At 35.6% G+C, this 18619-nt stretch overlaps 1 protein-coding gene across 1 annotated transcript in view; it reads right to left on the reverse strand.

Annotated features, from left to right (window-relative positions):
* Positions 1–18619, reverse strand: part of DNER (delta/notch like EGF repeat containing) — a 136578-nt gene that overhangs the window by 66131 nt on the left and 51828 nt on the right. The window contains exons 2-4 of the mRNA XM_075761076.1: positions 16660–16956; positions 5248–5342; positions 2646–2812 (exon numbers count right to left, since the gene is read on the reverse strand). Of these exons, the coding sequence (XP_075617191.1) occupies positions 2646–2812; positions 5248–5342; positions 16660–16956 (559 nt within the window). The remainder of the gene's footprint in view (positions 1–2645; positions 2813–5247; positions 5343–16659; positions 16957–18619) is intronic.

Genomic DNA, 18619 nt, shown 5'->3' on the forward strand with positions numbered 1-18619 from the left:
TGGATCAAATCTGAAGTAAAGATGTAATTATTTTTATGTAGAATTATGGATTTCAGATAAAATTTAACATTCTTCACACCAAATAACTGAGTTCCTTTTTAAGTTTTACACCCAAGACTTGCACTTTATTGGATGAGAACTGATGATGGAAAGTTAGCAGAATATTTCCATACAATTGAGAAGAAAATCCAGAAGCTACTCTGTTTTCGCTTTCTTACAATAGATGTTGATAGGTCACAAACACTTTTAAACTAACAAATTCATGTTTCAGTTTCCGTATCCCTTTAGTATTTCACCCTTTTCTGCTCAAGTGTTTTAATGACAGGAAATTATTCTGGGAAAACCTATAACTAAACTAAGGCCACATAAAATAACTTACTCCAGAAAACAGTTGGGTTATCTCATTACTTGATTATATCATAGTGTAGAGTTGCAACGCCTGAGGACTAAAAGATATGCAGAGCAAATGTTTCATATTCATTTTCTATCAAAAGCACTACAGGTAATCCATCCATTTGCTAAAATAAATAGGATTTATAAAAATTCAAATGCACTGTATCTGCACTCATCTTTACTAAGCACTCAGATGCTCCTATTCAGGAACGTATCACTGTATTATTGGAGTCTCCCTGCTGCTCCATGCATACGCATTTACAATTCACGTTCTTTACATAAATCAAATTACGCTACAACTGGAAAATTCTACAAAGAATTTCAGTATCATGAAATTAAGAAGGAAGACCAAAGAAGGTATCAAAAACCAGATGGCAATAAAATAAGAGGACTCAGAAAACTTGTACTGCATGAAATAAGTGAGATCGTTAGTACAATTTTTATGATATCAACCTTGTTTTATAGTCACCAAGGTATATTTTCACTTCATGTTACCTAGCATGCAGTAAACAATTCAAAGTAAAAATCCCAGTGACCAAAAGACAGCTACAGAGAGAAAAGTAGGACAAGACAAACTATGAAAGAGTAAGACAATATTCTCTTTAGTTATCTAAATTAATAGCCTATGCTCTATGGCATGTACAGTCAAGTAGAGCCTTCACAGAGCAACTTAGGCCTTCTATTTGGGAGCCTATAGACAAAACTATGCCTTTAGGTACTTCCATGACTACATAAAGGTTACAAATTATCCTGTCTTCAGCAAGTTTTTCTTTACTTTTATTGTATGTTAACTACCATAAGGCAAATACAAAAATTTATTACTGAGGAAGACACATGAGGAGAGTTTTAACTATGATAAATTAAATGCAAAACTAGATTAAAAGGAAAAAGGCTAAAACTAAGTATCTTGGAAGGAAGTAAAAAAGAAAGAAAATATAAGGAACTGGAAAATTATTTGAAGAAAATAAATATCACTAAAATAAACCACTGCTGATGGTAATTAAATTATTATACTAATTAAATTATTATACTAACAACCTTCAAGCAATATTTTTGCTAAGTGACAGCTCCGAAAGGAGAGAACATGGCACTGCTACTGCATTTGTGGTTTTTTCTGTATTAGCTACACACTTAGAACTTGGCCCAATGTTTCTGCATCAGAATGCTTTTAATTTTACATTTACTAGCATGATAAGTTGCTGAATAACAATTTGTGGCAGCTTATACTTCATTATAAGATATACAGTATTTCAAGAAGATTACAATAAATGCTGTTATTACAATGACTTTGGTTTCATGTCATTGGTATAATAAACCATCTGCCCAGAAAGCTCAATTTAATTAAGTCTATTGTGTCTATGCATAAATACAGTATTAAATCAGCATTATTTCCCATACACTCAAAAATAACATATCAGCCTATTTTCATTACACCCCTTCTACAAAGATCCTTAACATTTAATTGCCCAATGAGACATATAGTATATTTTTGAGGTTTCATATTCACAGAGACAAAACTAGACCAGAAAAAGTAGTGCAAGTAAACACTGTTAGAAGATTGGATTTCCTACTATATTTTAATACAGTTTTTCAAGTGGACTGCATACAGGTTTAAGCTTCTCTGCGAAGTATCCCATAATACAATATCTAACAAGGAAACAACTCAAACATTCATAGTTATTTACTGTAGCATTTACCAAAAGCTTTACAGCTGATTAAAACAGAATGTATAAAATACCTTGCATCATCTAAAGGCATCAGGCAAAAATCAACATCTAGATTTTAAACTGAATGGTGCCACCTGTGTAAGAATTTAGTGTACCTCATGCCTGCTTTGAATGAGCTAACGTCTAAAATATGGTCCCAATATCACATCTGGATCTTTCAGCAGCACTTAGAATAGAATCATAGAATCATTAAGGTTGGAAAAGACCTCTAAGATCAAGGCCAACTGTCAACCCAACGCCACCATGTCTACTAAACCATGTCCCGAAGTGCCACGTCTTTTTTTTTTTTTTTTTTTTTAACACCTCCAGGGATGGTGACTCTACCACCTCTCTGGGCAGCCTGTTCCAATGCCTGACCACTCTTTCAGTGAAGAAATTTTTCCTAATATCCAACCTAAACCTCCCTTGATGCAACTGGAGTTTAGTACTTAAATTAAGGGAATTACCTGTTTGTTTCTCTAAATGTTGGGTAAACCATCAGCTGTCACCTAGAGGTGATAAACAGAAAGTCAGCATGTGACTCACCAATAAAGTAGTTGTTTCCTAATGCAAGCATTTCTTCAGAAAGAACAAGTCCACCCAGTGCCTGGAGAAGAGTGACACTTCTGCCATCAATAAGTGAGCACTGTTTAAATCCAGTGGTTGTCACCTTCCATAGCAGGATAAGAGAAGCAGTAGCATCTTGCCTTATTCTAAGAAAATAAATTATAAGAATATTTACTCTGAGGAAAACTGGTGTTATTAGGGAGTACATCACTACAGAACAAAAGCTTATCAACAAGGAAGGAAAATTTAAATGTAGCAAGTATGGAATCAGAAAAAGGCTTGAAGGTTTTTAGCATGGTCACAAAAATAAAAAAATGCTTCAATAGTAAGATTGGAATAATAGTATATGTAATAGCAGATTTAATCATACAGAGTCTCAATTTCTAATACTTGAGGGACACCATCCCAGTGTCCATGAAGAGTTTTACATAAACGTTACATAATAGTAAAGCAGCCTTAGTCAGTCTTTGTATTCATGCCTTTTTGAATAGTACCTCCATTCTACAATGCCATCATTTTCTGCAGCTGAAGTGCATCCAGCCCTCTTGTTTACTGAAGAACATTCAATGTTTGTTCGACACAGGGAGACAGATCCTACTAGAAATCCTCATTTGTTTGACATACCAGATCGAAGGTTCAGAACAGTTTATTCTTGTAAATCAAATGAATCATGTAATGCTCCCAAGGTCACTGAGTCCATGGTGCCTTATTGAATATTGACATATTGGATAAAGTAATGTATACAACTGCACACATAGCATCAGCTCCACTAGGGAGCACTGTATCTATGTCAGTGTTCCTTTCTTTGCAGGATAATTTTTTCCCGACTCACATCCATAAAGAAAAAATAAAAAACTGTCATGTTTCTGGCAAGTTCCCAAATGTTTGCATTAATTTCCTCTGAAGGAATCCCAAATGAGTTTGAGCAGTCCTCCAAAAATTCAAACATAACCGCATCCAACTGCTGAAAACTGATAATTCTCTCCTGCTGAAAACAGGCCTCCAAATACCCAGAGATGAAGTTCTGTCCCACAATTTCCTGTACTGAAGTTGTTTCAATCCTGCTAAAAACACAGGGCAGTCTCTCCTTTATCACTTCTTACTGGAGTTCAAAACAAGAAATGCAAAGTTTTATGTTTGACACAAGTTGAAAAAAAAAAAAAATGTTGGAACTAGACATCATAAGAAGTAAAATTTTGACAGTATTTTGGGACCTCTTTTAGAACAACCCCCATCGCTACCCCCAAAGCTGACCATCTCACTTTTAGAACAGGATAACGACTACATTCGCACTTTAGGTCACACTTGACAATCAGAACAAAATAAAACTATTAAACTGAAATTATTTTCCTTTCATAGGGAGCCATTGAACCAGAGATGTTACTTGGGCATTTAACACAGGAAATACAATGAAATGAAGATAGATATTGACCTGCATTAATCTACCCAGATATAAAACACTCCTAAGGACAGATAGCGTAAAAAATGACAAAAAATGACTGTGTACTCTGTAACCTCCTTTAAAATGGGGTCCCTCTATCAAGGGTCTTAAATACAGCTGTAGAATCTACAAATGTCAGCTTATTCCCGATTTCAAGAAAAGACACTTGTTTGCTTACAGATTCCAGCCAGCCAGAGCATCCACACTCATAGATCTCTTCCTGACTTAGGCTTAAACACTCATGAATGAGCACGATTCAAAGTCCCGTGGGAAGAGTAGGACAGCTCCCACGTTTAACAGTTACTGCTCCAAACTGTCTGCAGCTTGTCTGCTGCATCAGTTTGTTTTTTCCTGCAAGCATGGCCTTTTTTTAACTGCAAGCTGGGATTCTGAAAAATAAGATGACAGTATGAGAAAAGTAGGATATTTTGGGAAAAATCTAAGTCTAAAATTGCAGTAAAGCTGTGAGCCAGAGAACTACGTTGGCAGATTTTATTTGAAATGAAATTTCCAATAAGAAAATGCTTCATCCCAGCTGACAGAATCAGATCTTTCTAGGAAGTTCTGTTAATTAAAAGTAACAAAGCAAGTATTTGATTGAAAACGCATGAGTTTGAAAAAATGAATAACAGAACAAATTCAAAATTTTGAGAAATGTGGTTTGTAGGACATACACAAAGATTTCACAGCTGATGATGACACCCAAAGCAATAATCCAGAAATCAAATACAACTGCAGAAAATACATGCATTTTTATAGTCGATGATAACACTTTCTACCAGCAAGTGCATCTTGAGATTAAAGGCAGGAAAAAAGTGTTCACTGCATGAAGGAGAAAGGAAATGTCGTATCTTCTCCAAGCTGACATCTTCAACATGTCTGCCCTAATTTTTAACGCATTCTGATGGCCCAGAGACAGTTTACATGCTTACATCTTCAAAAACATAAAATGTGGGAAAAATTATACCAAGCAAAGACCTGTCATGGCACTGCTAGATGCCTGAAGTCTGTCTCAAGTTCATTCATATCCTTTTAGCCATTTGACAAATCTGCCTATCTGAAAAACTATTGTCTAAAATATCCAGGCAAATTAAAATAAAAGCATTTTTATATTTCATCACATATGACAAATATTCTTACTTTATTGATGTATTCTGTGGAACTTCAAAGGAGATAAGCCGGCCTCCAGCAGAGGTATTGGAACTGGCATTTCCACAAGCCACATCTGGGGTTATCTGAAAATAAAAATATAGTTTTATTTAACACTAAACCAGAAAATCTGACCAAAGAAAACATGAAAGTTTTTTTTAAAAAATATTCCACACTAATATTGCAGCAGTCATCTTTTAAAAGTCATCAGGATGGACCAAAGCATTCACCAAAATGTTTACACTATTAACAAACATTCTGAAAATTCACATAACCATCCTCATAGGTTTTTTTTTTTAACAAAAACTTCCTGCACATAAGTGTGCTCTTCTGAAGGCATCTTCCTTTAAAAGTGATCACGTTTAGAAAAAGATGAATAGGCTTCTGGTCTTTTAAAATAATAAATAAAGCTCCAACATTTGCCACATCCATGAAATACTGCATCATGGATTTAGGTGATCTTGGAGGACTTACAATAGCAAATACTGATATTGTCTTTCTACGATATTGAAAAATGTTTTTTTCTAAACACAGATTACTTAAAAAAAAAATACTCTCCCACTTGCCCATTACTATTCTTTCCAAGTAAAAGTTGCTTAGACAAAGAGCACCTTCAGATGGAAAAAATTATGAGCACAGTTGAGAGTGAAAGGAATTATTTGCAAATTCTGTGATGTCTCGTACGCATAGAAATCAGTTGCTATATTAACAAGATCAAGACACCATACAGGATGCCATACAACACAGCAGAACCACAGACAAGACTCTTTAATTATTCATATCTTGTAAAGTAGTAATTTCATAAAGGCAGTTTGAAAACCATTACCATTTCCAATGATAAATTTATTTCAAATAAGTAATATTTTATGTGGCATAACTGAGTCTATCGCCTACATTAATATCATCTGTAATTTTAATTAAGTAGTTCTCAGGTATCTTCATCAGCTTGCCTATGAAATATCACACTGTAAAAAAAAAAAAGTCAGTTTCATCTTCAAATTGCTAGGCAGATTTTGCAATGTCATTTTTTCAGTCATCTAGAAAACGTGTGCAACCTTTTTACATCATCCTTACTGACAAAGCAAAAATACAACCTGACACACTCCCATGAATTAATCACCCATCAAAGAAAAAGCCAGAATCTAATTTGTAAGTTTAAGTAAAATTCAAATTCATATTTCAAACATTACTATGAAACACCCGTGAAAACATGAACAACAGAAGTCCAGCATACGATAATTTTTAGGATATGCAGAGTTGATTTTGACTCAGGCAAGACAAAATCAGTATTCACATTTCCCAAAAATATCTAGATTACTTGATTCATTTTTTAATTCTCTAGCACATGTAATATGAATACATGTAGTTTATGAAATTAAAATGAGATGCAATTTTTTTGTATTTGTTCAAATTTTGAAAAAGAGAATATATTCATTACAATTTTTGAATTGTGGAAGTCAAAATTATGGAGCTAACATTCAAAGCACGATGAATCCAAAATTAGTTTGGCTAACACTCTTCTTATTATATTTGCCAACATTTAAATTTTTATTTCCTTTGAGAATCTGCATGCCTACTGGAACAAAGGAGAAAAAAAAAGATCAACATCTCTGTTCTCACAAAGTCTTTTACTACATCTAAAAATACATTCATTTTTAAAGCATTTATAGAGTTTTACAACATCATGCATCTATTACCTGGAACACAAGTGGAAAAAACATAATTTAAGCATTTCATTTATCTTACTATTCAATATTAGAAGTTTGTAGAGTAAAGAGCATTGATCTCTGAAACTAGAATAAGAAAACAACAAAAAATTAAAGAAGTAAGAGCTGAAAAAAGTGGCTGCATAACAACAACTGAAGTTTAACCTTGTGAAAATGGAAAAAACAAATCAAGACTGCTTTGGTTTGCAAACACATCAGAATTAAGGATTACTTAGCATGAAAAGCATATATAGGAAATATTTCAATGGTACTCAGAAGAGTGAAAGGCAAAATGCAGGATTTTGACTCTTCTATTAAGAGATCTGTAATGTTTGATGTCTTTCTCTAGGAACTCCATTTGTAATTGGCCCTGACTTCATGCTCCACAAATCTGATAAAATAATCATCTAAACTAGTAGGATACTAAACCCAGGATTTTACAACAGCTAAAATCTGATATTTTTTTTTTAATATTAAAAAACCTGGTACTTAGATCAGAAAAAAAAAATCACGAGAAGCAGCAGCAGCTCTCATAAGGTACAAAAAATGGTTTCAGCAGCATCCTATTTCAGACAAAGACTATGGAGACAAAAATGACAGCTTTGACACCTGAATTAGGAAACGAATTACACAGTTTTGCCACAGCTGTGAGAAATTAGTATAAAAATTTTAAAGTATGTCTCTTTCCTGTCTTAACAGAGCTCTCTGCAAAACTGAAAGACTGAAGAATGAGGGCAAGGACAACCCATACAGTATAATAAGAAAGGACACTCAGAAGATGAAAACAATTTGTAAGTCTCACACTCCAGGAAAAAGGTGGGGGGGGTGGGGGGGGAAGCTGCTAGAACTGGTAGGGGATATTTAAAACAGAACTCACTGTAATATATGGAATACATATTTAAATGATTTTCAGAAGGTAAAATAAAGAGCATTCCTAATCTAATTCCTCTTTAAAATTTAAAAAGTGAGATGGCTAAAGTAAAAAATACAAACAAGCCATTTAAAGTCATTTAAAGACAATCTTAAGAAAAATAACTGCAATGACATCAAACCTCCAAAATTCCTCTGAAGCATTCTATAGCACAAACCCTTTAAGGCAGCAAGAAAGCTTCTTGGGGATCAAACTTATAGAAAAAACACAAATGATGCAGCTACTTTAAAAATAGTCACCAAAGAAAACGAAATCGTCATGCACCTGCCAGAGCCTAAAGTATGTTTAGGAGCTGCTTACAAAGATAAGCTCCTACATTAGCACAGAATATACTGAAGAGCTGTTCTTCAATATATTACTTCGAATTTAAAATGCTTAAATATCAAATTGCTGATAGGAAATATTGAATTCCTATTTACATGCACGTTCCATAACTTTCTATCTAAATCATGCTCTTGTTTTTTTAAAAAGAACATAAAAAACCTACATTTGTGTCTCAAATGTTTTAACAGTGTTAACTTTCTGAGTCCTTACGTGGGTAAAAGAGCAGCATCATTTGAGAAAGCAAGAGTGAAGTCTCCAGAAGAGTACCTATTCCTAGAATCTCTACCTGGACCTCAACAAGATAGCAGTGACTTGACCAGAAGATTACTTTACCAGGCCATAGCAGTAGTATAGATGAAATTGCAAAGGAAATCAGGTGTGGTACCTAAGAAGAGAGCAACCGACTGTTCTTCTGTATAAAAACTTTTCTGAAAAAATTAAATAGTATGAATTTTACAGATGCTCTTCTTAACACAGCAGCCAGAATAGAGATATACATATTTAATTCAACAAGTGCTAAAATACAGACATAGATCCCAAGGCAATATTTTAATATGAGTGTCCTTATTACTTTGGTAAGTTAAGTGTACTAGCCTTTAATTCAATGAGGCTACGAAAAGTAACATACAGACTCTAAGTCTACATTTATGCTAGGATACACATACGTAGCCTCTCACTACTGAAATTAGTTGTCTGAAGATATTTGTTGTATGTGAAATTTCACAGTATGTTTCTTGGAAAGCTGACCAGACGTTTGTAATTCCTCAAGGCCTTATCAGCACTGGCAGACTAATCTTAGACAGTGCAAAATACAGCCATTCTGCTACCATGATACATGTTTGCATTTCTTTTGTATCTCAGCCCCTTGAGTTTCAAGAATTGCAGATGGCTTTTACTTCTTGCAAAACATGCCACACTTTCGTCAAACTTAAAAGTGGTCTCTAAGCAGAATGATTAAATTCACATTGGCCTTAGCAATTCTGCACTAACCTATTAAGAAGATATTAATGTATATTTCTGTAAACTAACAGATAACTTCCAAACACTGGAAGAGGCTGCTCAGGTATCTAGTGGACTCTTCATCCTTGAAGGTATTTAAAACTCAGCTAAAGACAGTTCTGAGCAACCTCCTATATTTGACCCTGCTTTGAGCAAGGGGGTTGGAGTAGACAATCTCCAGAGGTCCCTTCCAACCTCACCTACACTGTCATTCTGTGGGTAAAAATTAACGCCATGAGCCAGTTGCCTACTAAGTCTTTCCTGCAAATTGCCATTGAAACTTCAGTGACATCATAGCTTTCACAAAACCCCACTCCAGCATACAATAAAGAGTGCTTCATATTGAAAATATCCCCAAAGGTTACACAAATAACTACGTGCACACATGTGTGCACGCAGACTTGTGTGTTTTTAATTGATGCTTTCCTCCTGTGACAGCTGTTAAAGTTCTCTTTGGTTAATCTCTTGTCTTTTCATCTCAAAAAGTTCTTCTCCTGATTTTACCCCCTAATGGGGCAACAAAGAAATCTGTATGGTCTTGCAGCCAAGGCAAAGTGGGGCAAAATAGTCTGGAATTAAACAGAATACACAAATGCACAAATTTCCACACATCATTCTTGAACTAAACAAAAGAGATGAATACAAACTCATCTTACAGAAAAATCATAGCTTAAAAGAAAAAACTCTATGCTTAAAAATGTAAACATATTTGGAAAAGACATTATGTTAATGGCAAGGGTATGAAAATGAATTCTTTGAGAAAACAAGACTGTGTTCTGGGGTGGTCTCCCATGAAAATTGACATGGTCATTGAGAAAGATAACCTTTCATTTCTTCAGTAGGACAGAAATTGTCACAATGAATGCATTATGAGGAATGCTCTTGCAAACGCTAACTCTTTCAAATCTTCTTCCAAGAGGTTAAATATTAACTTTTAATTCAATAAAGCGAGTTTCATAACATGCAGGTTTGCCTTTTCTGAGTACATAAGTACTTTTTCATCAGGATAAGGCCTGCAGGATTTCTTCTTTTCCAACCCTCTAAGGGTGGCAAGAGATATCTCTTATTTTCTAAGAAATATGTTGGTAAGCCTTCCATATGCAACGGAAAAATACTATGTGACAGAAGTAAAACAGGTTAGATTCATGATCTTGAACAGCTGTCTGCTAAGAATTAAAAAGGGAAGAGAAGCAGGAAAATAAAAGGCAATATAATAGAACCAGAAGAGGGGGATCAATTACTATTTTCTCATAGTCAAGATGCCAAGCAATAAACCAGAATCATTTCTGGCACAGAAATCCCATTCAGACAGAAAAAAAAATATAAAAGAAAGAAAAGTGGTTCCCTTGCCCTGTAGGGCAAATGTAGAAAACCTACTGCTTCTGAAGATCTAGTGTCACATAGCTTCACATCCACATGAGTGTATTTGTTTCTACCCTCCAGAGTTTCATATGGGACAATGCTTGAAAGAAAACCAGAATGGAAAGAAAATAAAGGCTTACTTCTAACATATCTCATCAGTGGGAGAAAAAAGCAGAAGTGTTTAGAGTAGGAGTACATTTAGAGTGCCTCTCTGAAGAACACCAAGAGAAGACTGACAGACTGCATCCAAAAACAGTATCAAATGAAGAAAGCTTGCCAGTTACTGTAGCACTGAAATGGGATGTAAGGAAGGCTGCATATCCACTCAGAAAATTCTGTCACTGGCAGTTTGTGTTTCTTTGCTCATCTGAGCTAAGGCTACTTTGTACAGTCAGCAATCACACTGCCAAGAGGATCCAGTGCATTCTGATGTATGGCAATCCTCTAGCTAACACTACTAAAACTTTGTATTTCTGTCATGGGTTATCAATACCAGTATTGCACCAAGGTAGATGCTTCAGCAGGCATAGCACATTATCTTACACAATGACACTTTATCAGATAGATTACCTGGGTAATCATATTAGCCAGGTGCATTCTTGTCTCAAGCTGGCCACCAAATTCAATGTCAACTTCATAAAATGTGACAGTCAGTCTGCACTGGTTTTGGCTGGGATAGAGTTAATTTTCTTCATAGTAGATAGTAAGAGGCTATGCTTGGGATTTGTGATGAAAATAGTGTTGATAACACAGGGATGTTTTAGCTATTGCTGAGCGGTGCTTACACAGAGCCAAGGTCTTTTCTGCTCCCCACACCAGCCCACCAGTGAGTAGGCTGGGGGTGCACAAGAAGTTTGGGTGAACATAGTTGGCACAGCTGACTCCAACTCACCAAAGGGAAATCCCATACCATACAACATCATCCTCAGCAATAAAACTGGGGTGGAGGGAGTAGAAGTTGGCAAGGGCTGTCATTGCTCAGGGACTGGCTGAGCATCAGTCGGTGGTGAGCAAATGGGGGGGGTTTGCGTCGCTTGTTTTTCTTTGTTGCTTTCTTTACCTCAACTCACGAGTTTTCACACTTTTACCCTTCCAATTCTCTTCCCCATACCACTGGGCATAGGAGTGACCAAGCAGCTGTGTGGGGCTTAGCTGCATACCTCCTGGCTAAATCATGACACAGTCATTCAACAAATACTACTCCCTTGAACAAGTAATGGTCATTTCTTATTCCAGAGTGTATGGAGCTGTTCCCTCATTGAACAAAAATTCCACACAGTCAAATCTTTACATGCAGAATATGAGCTCAGGTCACTGAAGAGTAAATTAGGATGTAAATTTCAACCAAAGTCTACCAAGTTAGCCATAGTTACTTCTACACAAAAGCACTGAAAGGTAGTAAACACATAAGGCAGGTTTTTTGCTCAGACTCTCAAGAACTTCAAGATGGGATGATTCCTGAAGGAGTAGTTACGAATCTAGTTACTTTTTAAAGACAGCACTGGATAACCAAAAGTCCTGAGCCCACCCACCAATATAGATTCAGATAAGCGGGGCTTCAGTATCTCAACATAATTGCACTCACCAGAATTCTCTATAGAGTATTTCTGGCCTGAAAGGGGATACAAGAGTTTTGATTTTAGGAAAGCTAGTATTTATGGCTATCCATTAAACATCTTTGAGCAATGGAAAATACTAAATTATGATTTCTGTGAACTTCATATAGGTTTTGTTTGAGGATATTGAGCTTTTAGAGATGTTTTGGTTTGTGTTTTGAAAATAAATATAATAAAGGGTATCACCTATCCAGAGATGCTCACACCAAGATGTCTATCAGAATGGCATTTGTACAGAAAGTTCCATACACAAGTACTGTAGAGGAGAGATTTAGTGAAGTTACAAATTTATCCTAGAAGAAAGTTAAGATTATTCTAGCAAAATCTATGTTTCCTTCAGTAGTCTTTGTTTGTTTGTATGATACATTTTTCTAATAGCAAAAGAAAAATAAGAGGCTTCCAAAACAAATCTTATGTACAGGTATAAGAAGAGCCATCCTCAGTCAAACCAAAAGTCTACATATTCCAGTACTTTAGCTCCAATAGCAATCATATGAGGGAACGCCAAGAGAATAGGAGATGGGCAAGCATATTTCCTCCAGCCTCCACCCATTTCCATGTCAAAGATTTTCCTAAGCTGTCTTCTCTAAGGATGGAATTTCTATGTATTTAGTAACCCCAGATGGATCTCTCCTCCATGATGTGGTTCAGCCTCCTTCTGCACCCATACCATATTTGAGCAAAGAAATGCATGAGCATTTAGCAACACAAAAAGCAATCAAAGATTCAAAGGTCTCTGTTTCAAGCAGAATATTCTTCAAGCATGTTCCATTTTTGCAGAGCAGGAGCACACTCTTTCAGGATTTTCCACCTGACCCAGCCATACTTCTTTTAAAGGCTTATAATTTACTGACTACGAACATACATAAAATAAATGCTATTCCCATTGTAAGGGGAATTACAAGTTTATTGTAGCTTCTAATCACTACTTCCAAAAGCTTGAATCTCAGCAGTAGTATTGCAGTATAAATAAAAGGTTAGACTAGGACTCACGTGCTTAGTATTCTAATTCCTGGCTGCGCACCTTTCAAATCACTTTACTGCTCTGTGCTTCAGTGTCTCCATCTGTAAAATGTGAATAATACTGCTGATTTCCTTTGCAAAGAATTTGAGAGCTATTAAGGAAAAGTAATGTATAAGAGTAGGGTACTGCTATTCTTACAGTCGTTTTTGTACACAGAAATCTTTGTTGAATTTGTTATTTGAGTAGGATTAATGAGATGGTATCTTTTTTCTTTTATTATTCACTAATATATATCTTTTCTACACTGTAACACAAAAGATCATTGGACTGGGGAAATGTGGATTGCTGGATGTATCTCTCTTGCAAGTGGAACAACCTAGTTTCCCAAAGTAGGAAAAAAGTTTTTTTTCAACAGCTGATCACAAAGATAAACTCCTATTATATTAAAGAAACCAACAGACATTAATATTTTTCTCTCAATGATCTATGTTTGTAGCCCTTAATCTGTATATCAGGAAAAGACTAATTTCTTATGGCAAGAGCTCTCTAAGAAATGAAACTGTATCCAAAGACATAGAATCATAGAATCACGGAATGTTTTGGGTAGGAAGGGACCTCAAAGATCATCTAGTTCCAAGCCCCCTGCCATGGACAGGGACACCTTCCACTAGACTAGGTTGCCCAAAGCCTCATACATCTGTATGTTGTCTACTGGTACAGACATTACCAAGAAAGTTCAGTCAAGCTCGCACTGCCAAGTATCTCCCTAACATCTAAGGAATACAGGAGAAAATGTCCAGCTGTGCCCATACATTGTGCCTCTCTCAGTTTACTTCTCTCAGGTGGTCATTTTTTGAGTCCTCAAAACTTCCTGAAAAAGCTTCCATGGAAACTTCTTGCAAGATAGCGAGAGCTTTCATTTGGAGAGATTGTGGCAAAATTTTTCTCTGAGTAGACAGACAAAAGAATATGGAAAACATTAGTTCACTTGTGGTATCGGTATAGAATAATGTGAAAAATGGGCTGACTTGGAAGACTTAAAGAAAAGAGGAAAAAAAAAAAAAAAGGAAAAAACCACAATATAATAGCAGTCTTTGTTGCCTCTGAATCTCAAGGAAGATCAAAACAGTAGGTTTTTGCAATACAAAACCTACAGTTACTTTATGTTTTTCCTTTTAAGAGGGTAAGAAAGGCTCAAGCTTTGCAAAGCTTTTAAAGCTATGAGGAAAGGTAGTATTTTCCTGCTTAACACTTAACTCTTTACTCTTGAAGCCTCCACCAAAGAGGCTTTGGAACACAGACCTTCAGGCAAATCAACTCTCTTTAGTTTAATATAGATCAGAGACAATGTCTTGAATTAGCAACTGAAATATCTTTCTTTCGGATAAGCATCTCTCTCACTGTGAACTCCAAAGAACAGAAGGTCATTATGCTACACTAGAAAGACTGTGAAAAATACAAGATCCATCAGAATCTATTAAAAACATATCAACACAAGTAATAGGGTAACAAGTAATTTCCATGTTCACATTAATAATGCAATTGCAATTGCTAACCTATATGTATTTCTCAGGTAACAGAAGACACACAGAATTTAAGCTGTTAAAATACCCACTTGTGAATGATCTGTCTGGCTGAAATGCTTAATGAATCTACCTAAAATGCAAACCAGGCAGAAATGGTACTTACACAATACCAGATCACAGATTGAGGAAGGCAGATGAGGGAAATCTGGTACAGAGAAGGGCATGTCCTTAATTGATTTAGAACATATGGAGCACCCATGCAGAGATGACACTGCATTCAAACTAAATAATAAAAGCAGATCATTGTTTGTTTCTGCTTCAGTGCTCTCTCTAAACTCCATACTTGGTGCCTGACACCTGTTCTACTGTAAAATAATAGATATGGGAAATGGAATTCCAAGAAATGAAGCTCTCTTCCTCAGACATTGCCCACCAGAACTCCCACTGAAATGAGATACAGCCCTGTAACTACTTGTACCTCAAATATAATCTGAGAGTCATAACACATCAAACATATTTCACATATATTGATTTTACTTTCAAAAAGTGATTTAAATAAATGTTACAGTAAAAACGTGAATGAATTTGTTTGGGCTAGCAAAGAATGATGAAAAATACACTTCTTCCAGGATTAAACTCATACCTGTTCACTTTCTCATTACATACTGTGTGAAAACACTTCAGAAGAATCACACTCCTTGAAACACTTCAAAAACAGATAAGCTGACATTTTACCTATTTATTCCTGAATAAACTCAAATGAAATTACTTCACACTACAATGCATTTTTCATTAAGAAAAAGATGTCACAAAGATTTTAATTCTTTGTCTACTGAAATTATAATATTTCTTCACCAACAAGCTTCATAATCCTAGTGCTTGGTACTAAGTCGATCCAAACAAAACCAAAAAAAGGCCCTACCATTACCCCCAAAACATGCTCACTTCTACAGCAAACTGTTCTTTGGGATGCATTTTGCACATATGTAGTATTATTATAGGTGGGTGACCTCTGGATCAGGTTGGAGACTTCCACTACCAACTGCTGTAGGAATAGTATATGCAGAAGTAGTGGTCTCACCCCTCCAAGTAAGAGAACAACAGTGAAGAGAACTACAAATCATCCTTGCAGTGATGGATTTCAAAGAAGAAGGGAGGATGGTCATGTGATAGAATGAACTTAATACATTACAAAGTTATCAAGAGATAAATAATCAATTCTTCTTTGTTTGTGAGCAAACGTACTTTCTATCTAGACTTGGTTTTCACATGTAAAGATTAATATTTAACAGTAATTGGGTTAAGTTTGATAATTTTTTCTTTTTTTTTTTTCCTGATACTAGAGCCTATGCAAGACATCTAAGAACTACTACTAAAACAGTAGAAACCAAAGATCACATTTCTTAAGGATCATATGTTGTGTGGTTTCCAGTTGTAGCTTTGCAGATAGTAAGTTTGTCATTTTACTAAAAGATGGAACAAATGTTTAAAAGTTTCCTCCACCATCATTGCATCTCTAGAATTGTATACTGTGTAATATATTAACTACCACATTTAATCTTCAAATACCTATGTTTTCTTAACACTGCAAGGACACATTTTTCAAAACGACATGCAATTATAACTGCAAATAACAAAAAATATATTAAAGGTACTGCTTTAATATTTTGATTTTCCTAGATTTATTTGATGTTTGAAGATATGATGTCATACAAATGACTGGAAGAATCAATATTATCCCATTTCAAAGAAATACCCAATACAACATGTTGGTCAACAACTTAAGCCCATTACTTATTATAAGTATCAGAAATCTTCTGCGTTTAATTTTACTAGCATATTAACTCAGGGCAGAGATCACATCTTCAGTCCTCTCATGTAGGCATCCATGAAATCAGGCACAAGTGACAATCAAACAATGATAACACTTAGAAGTTCTTTTCTGTGCATTTTCATTTAAACAGAATATTCTCACCTCTATTTCATCCCATTTCAGATCTACAACTTTCTGTCCTGCTTTTGGCTGCCATGTAGGTAACGCCACAGTTGCTCTTGAACGAGGAAGAACAATGTCAGGTTCCAAGGTGGATGAGACCGGTCTGCTCTGTCTTGCTGACGTCAACTCTGTCCGTTCAGAGACTAGAAGGCTGTGAATTGAGCCTTCACAGTTTGTTCCCTCATAGCCTTCACTACAGAGGCACAGGTAGCCATCACCACGAGTGCTGCAGTTACCATGGTGACAGGGGTTGCTGGCACAAGGATCTGAAACAAACTGGGAAAAACATATCATACAGGTCCATTATTGCATGTAAAGGCTTTATTTCTGAGTTATTAAAAAGACCATGAAACAGGATCCTTTTCCCTCCTGTATTTATCTTCTAAATGTATTTATGAACCAAGCTCACCTCTGATGTATCTTCAAGGAAATAAATTCACAGGATTAAAGAAGAATATAGATTAATCTATATTAACCACTTAGACCATTTGCTGTTGACACATTCAAACAAAGTGATAAACACAAAGTAGGAACATGTTCATAATCAGGAATTTTTTTATTTTTTTTTTTAAAAAAAAGGTCTCAAAAGAATAACCTATCCAGGGAAAACAACAAACATCTAGAAATGTAATGCAGTAACAGAAATAGGAATGGGGCACAGAACTCTCACAGATCACCAGGTCATGAAGCAAGCATGCGTTGTCAGAATTAACCACATCACAATCCTATTCGTGGACACAATTTCCATTTTAAAGCAACTGGGCCTTTTGCCCACATTTCATTTAGTGGACAGCAGTTTCAGAATTTGATTCATTCTGGTGCTGAAACCTTTCTAACAGGAGTTGGAAAGTTGGGGCAAAAATGGGCTTATTTTTAAAACAGCATTTGTAAAAGTGATGTAGGGAAAATCATGTCCTATGCTTGCCGGCCTTCTAATTTCTGGCTTAAATTTGTCTACAGCTAGTTTGCACGCAGTTTCTTATGTCATCATTGACTTTTAGGTTAAATGTCTTTTCCCTCTTCTATGTTGATGTTTACATCCTTAATGTATTTATGGAATACATCTAAAAACTCTTCTCAAGTTTCGTCTTATAGACTCAATAACCCACGCTTGCTCAGTCTCCTTGCGTAGGACAAGCCCTCCATTCACATGCTCATTTTTGAATTCTGGACTCCAAAGTTTAGCACTGCATTTTGCAAATGCATCAATACGTTCTTTGTCTTGGAAACAGCTTCCTTGATGTTACTTAAACATTTGCCATAGTCAGAGCTAAATCGCACTGCCGACTCACTGTCACCATTTGACCAACTAAGACAGCCAGGCAGTTCCCTTGATTTGTCTTCACATCAAAGTGATAACCCATCACTGGAAACAGATGTTTTCTCAGTCTTTAAATGCAAATTTCACCCAAGTGGTCCAGTCCTGAAGGTTACACAGTTCTTCCCTGTACAATATTCAAGTCCTTCCCTGCATAAGCATTTCTTACTGTATTTCTCAATAAACCACCACTGTTATTTATTATTAAATATTTTTTCAATTATCATAAGAATTACCTAAGCTTTTATATATCATTAATGTCATAAAAAACAAGTATTGGGTCTACACTAGGAACTTAACTTTTCTGTCAGTTGAAAGGCATGGTGTGAGGGACATCAAATCCTAATATTACACTTTCTTATATAAAACAGTACTATTATCAACCTCAGCTAGAATTCTTTCTTTGGCTGCAATTTTTGTATACTCAGCTTCTAATATTTTTGGACAGAAAACAGAGGAAACATTATGAAAGTTAACTTTGGAGACAGTTAACGATGAATGTCAGATTTTGTACTGACTGATGCAGAAGAGTTAGAGGCCATGGAAGACAGTCCAAAATATATGGTCTACTCATTTATCTTGTAGTTCAGTCACAGCTCTGAATGTTATTTACTTTGCATG

This window comes from Balearica regulorum, chromosome 9, assembly GCF_011004875.1.
Source record: "Balearica regulorum gibbericeps isolate bBalReg1 chromosome 9, bBalReg1.pri, whole genome shotgun sequence".
NCBI lineage: Eukaryota > Metazoa > Chordata > Aves > Gruiformes > Gruidae > Balearica > Balearica regulorum.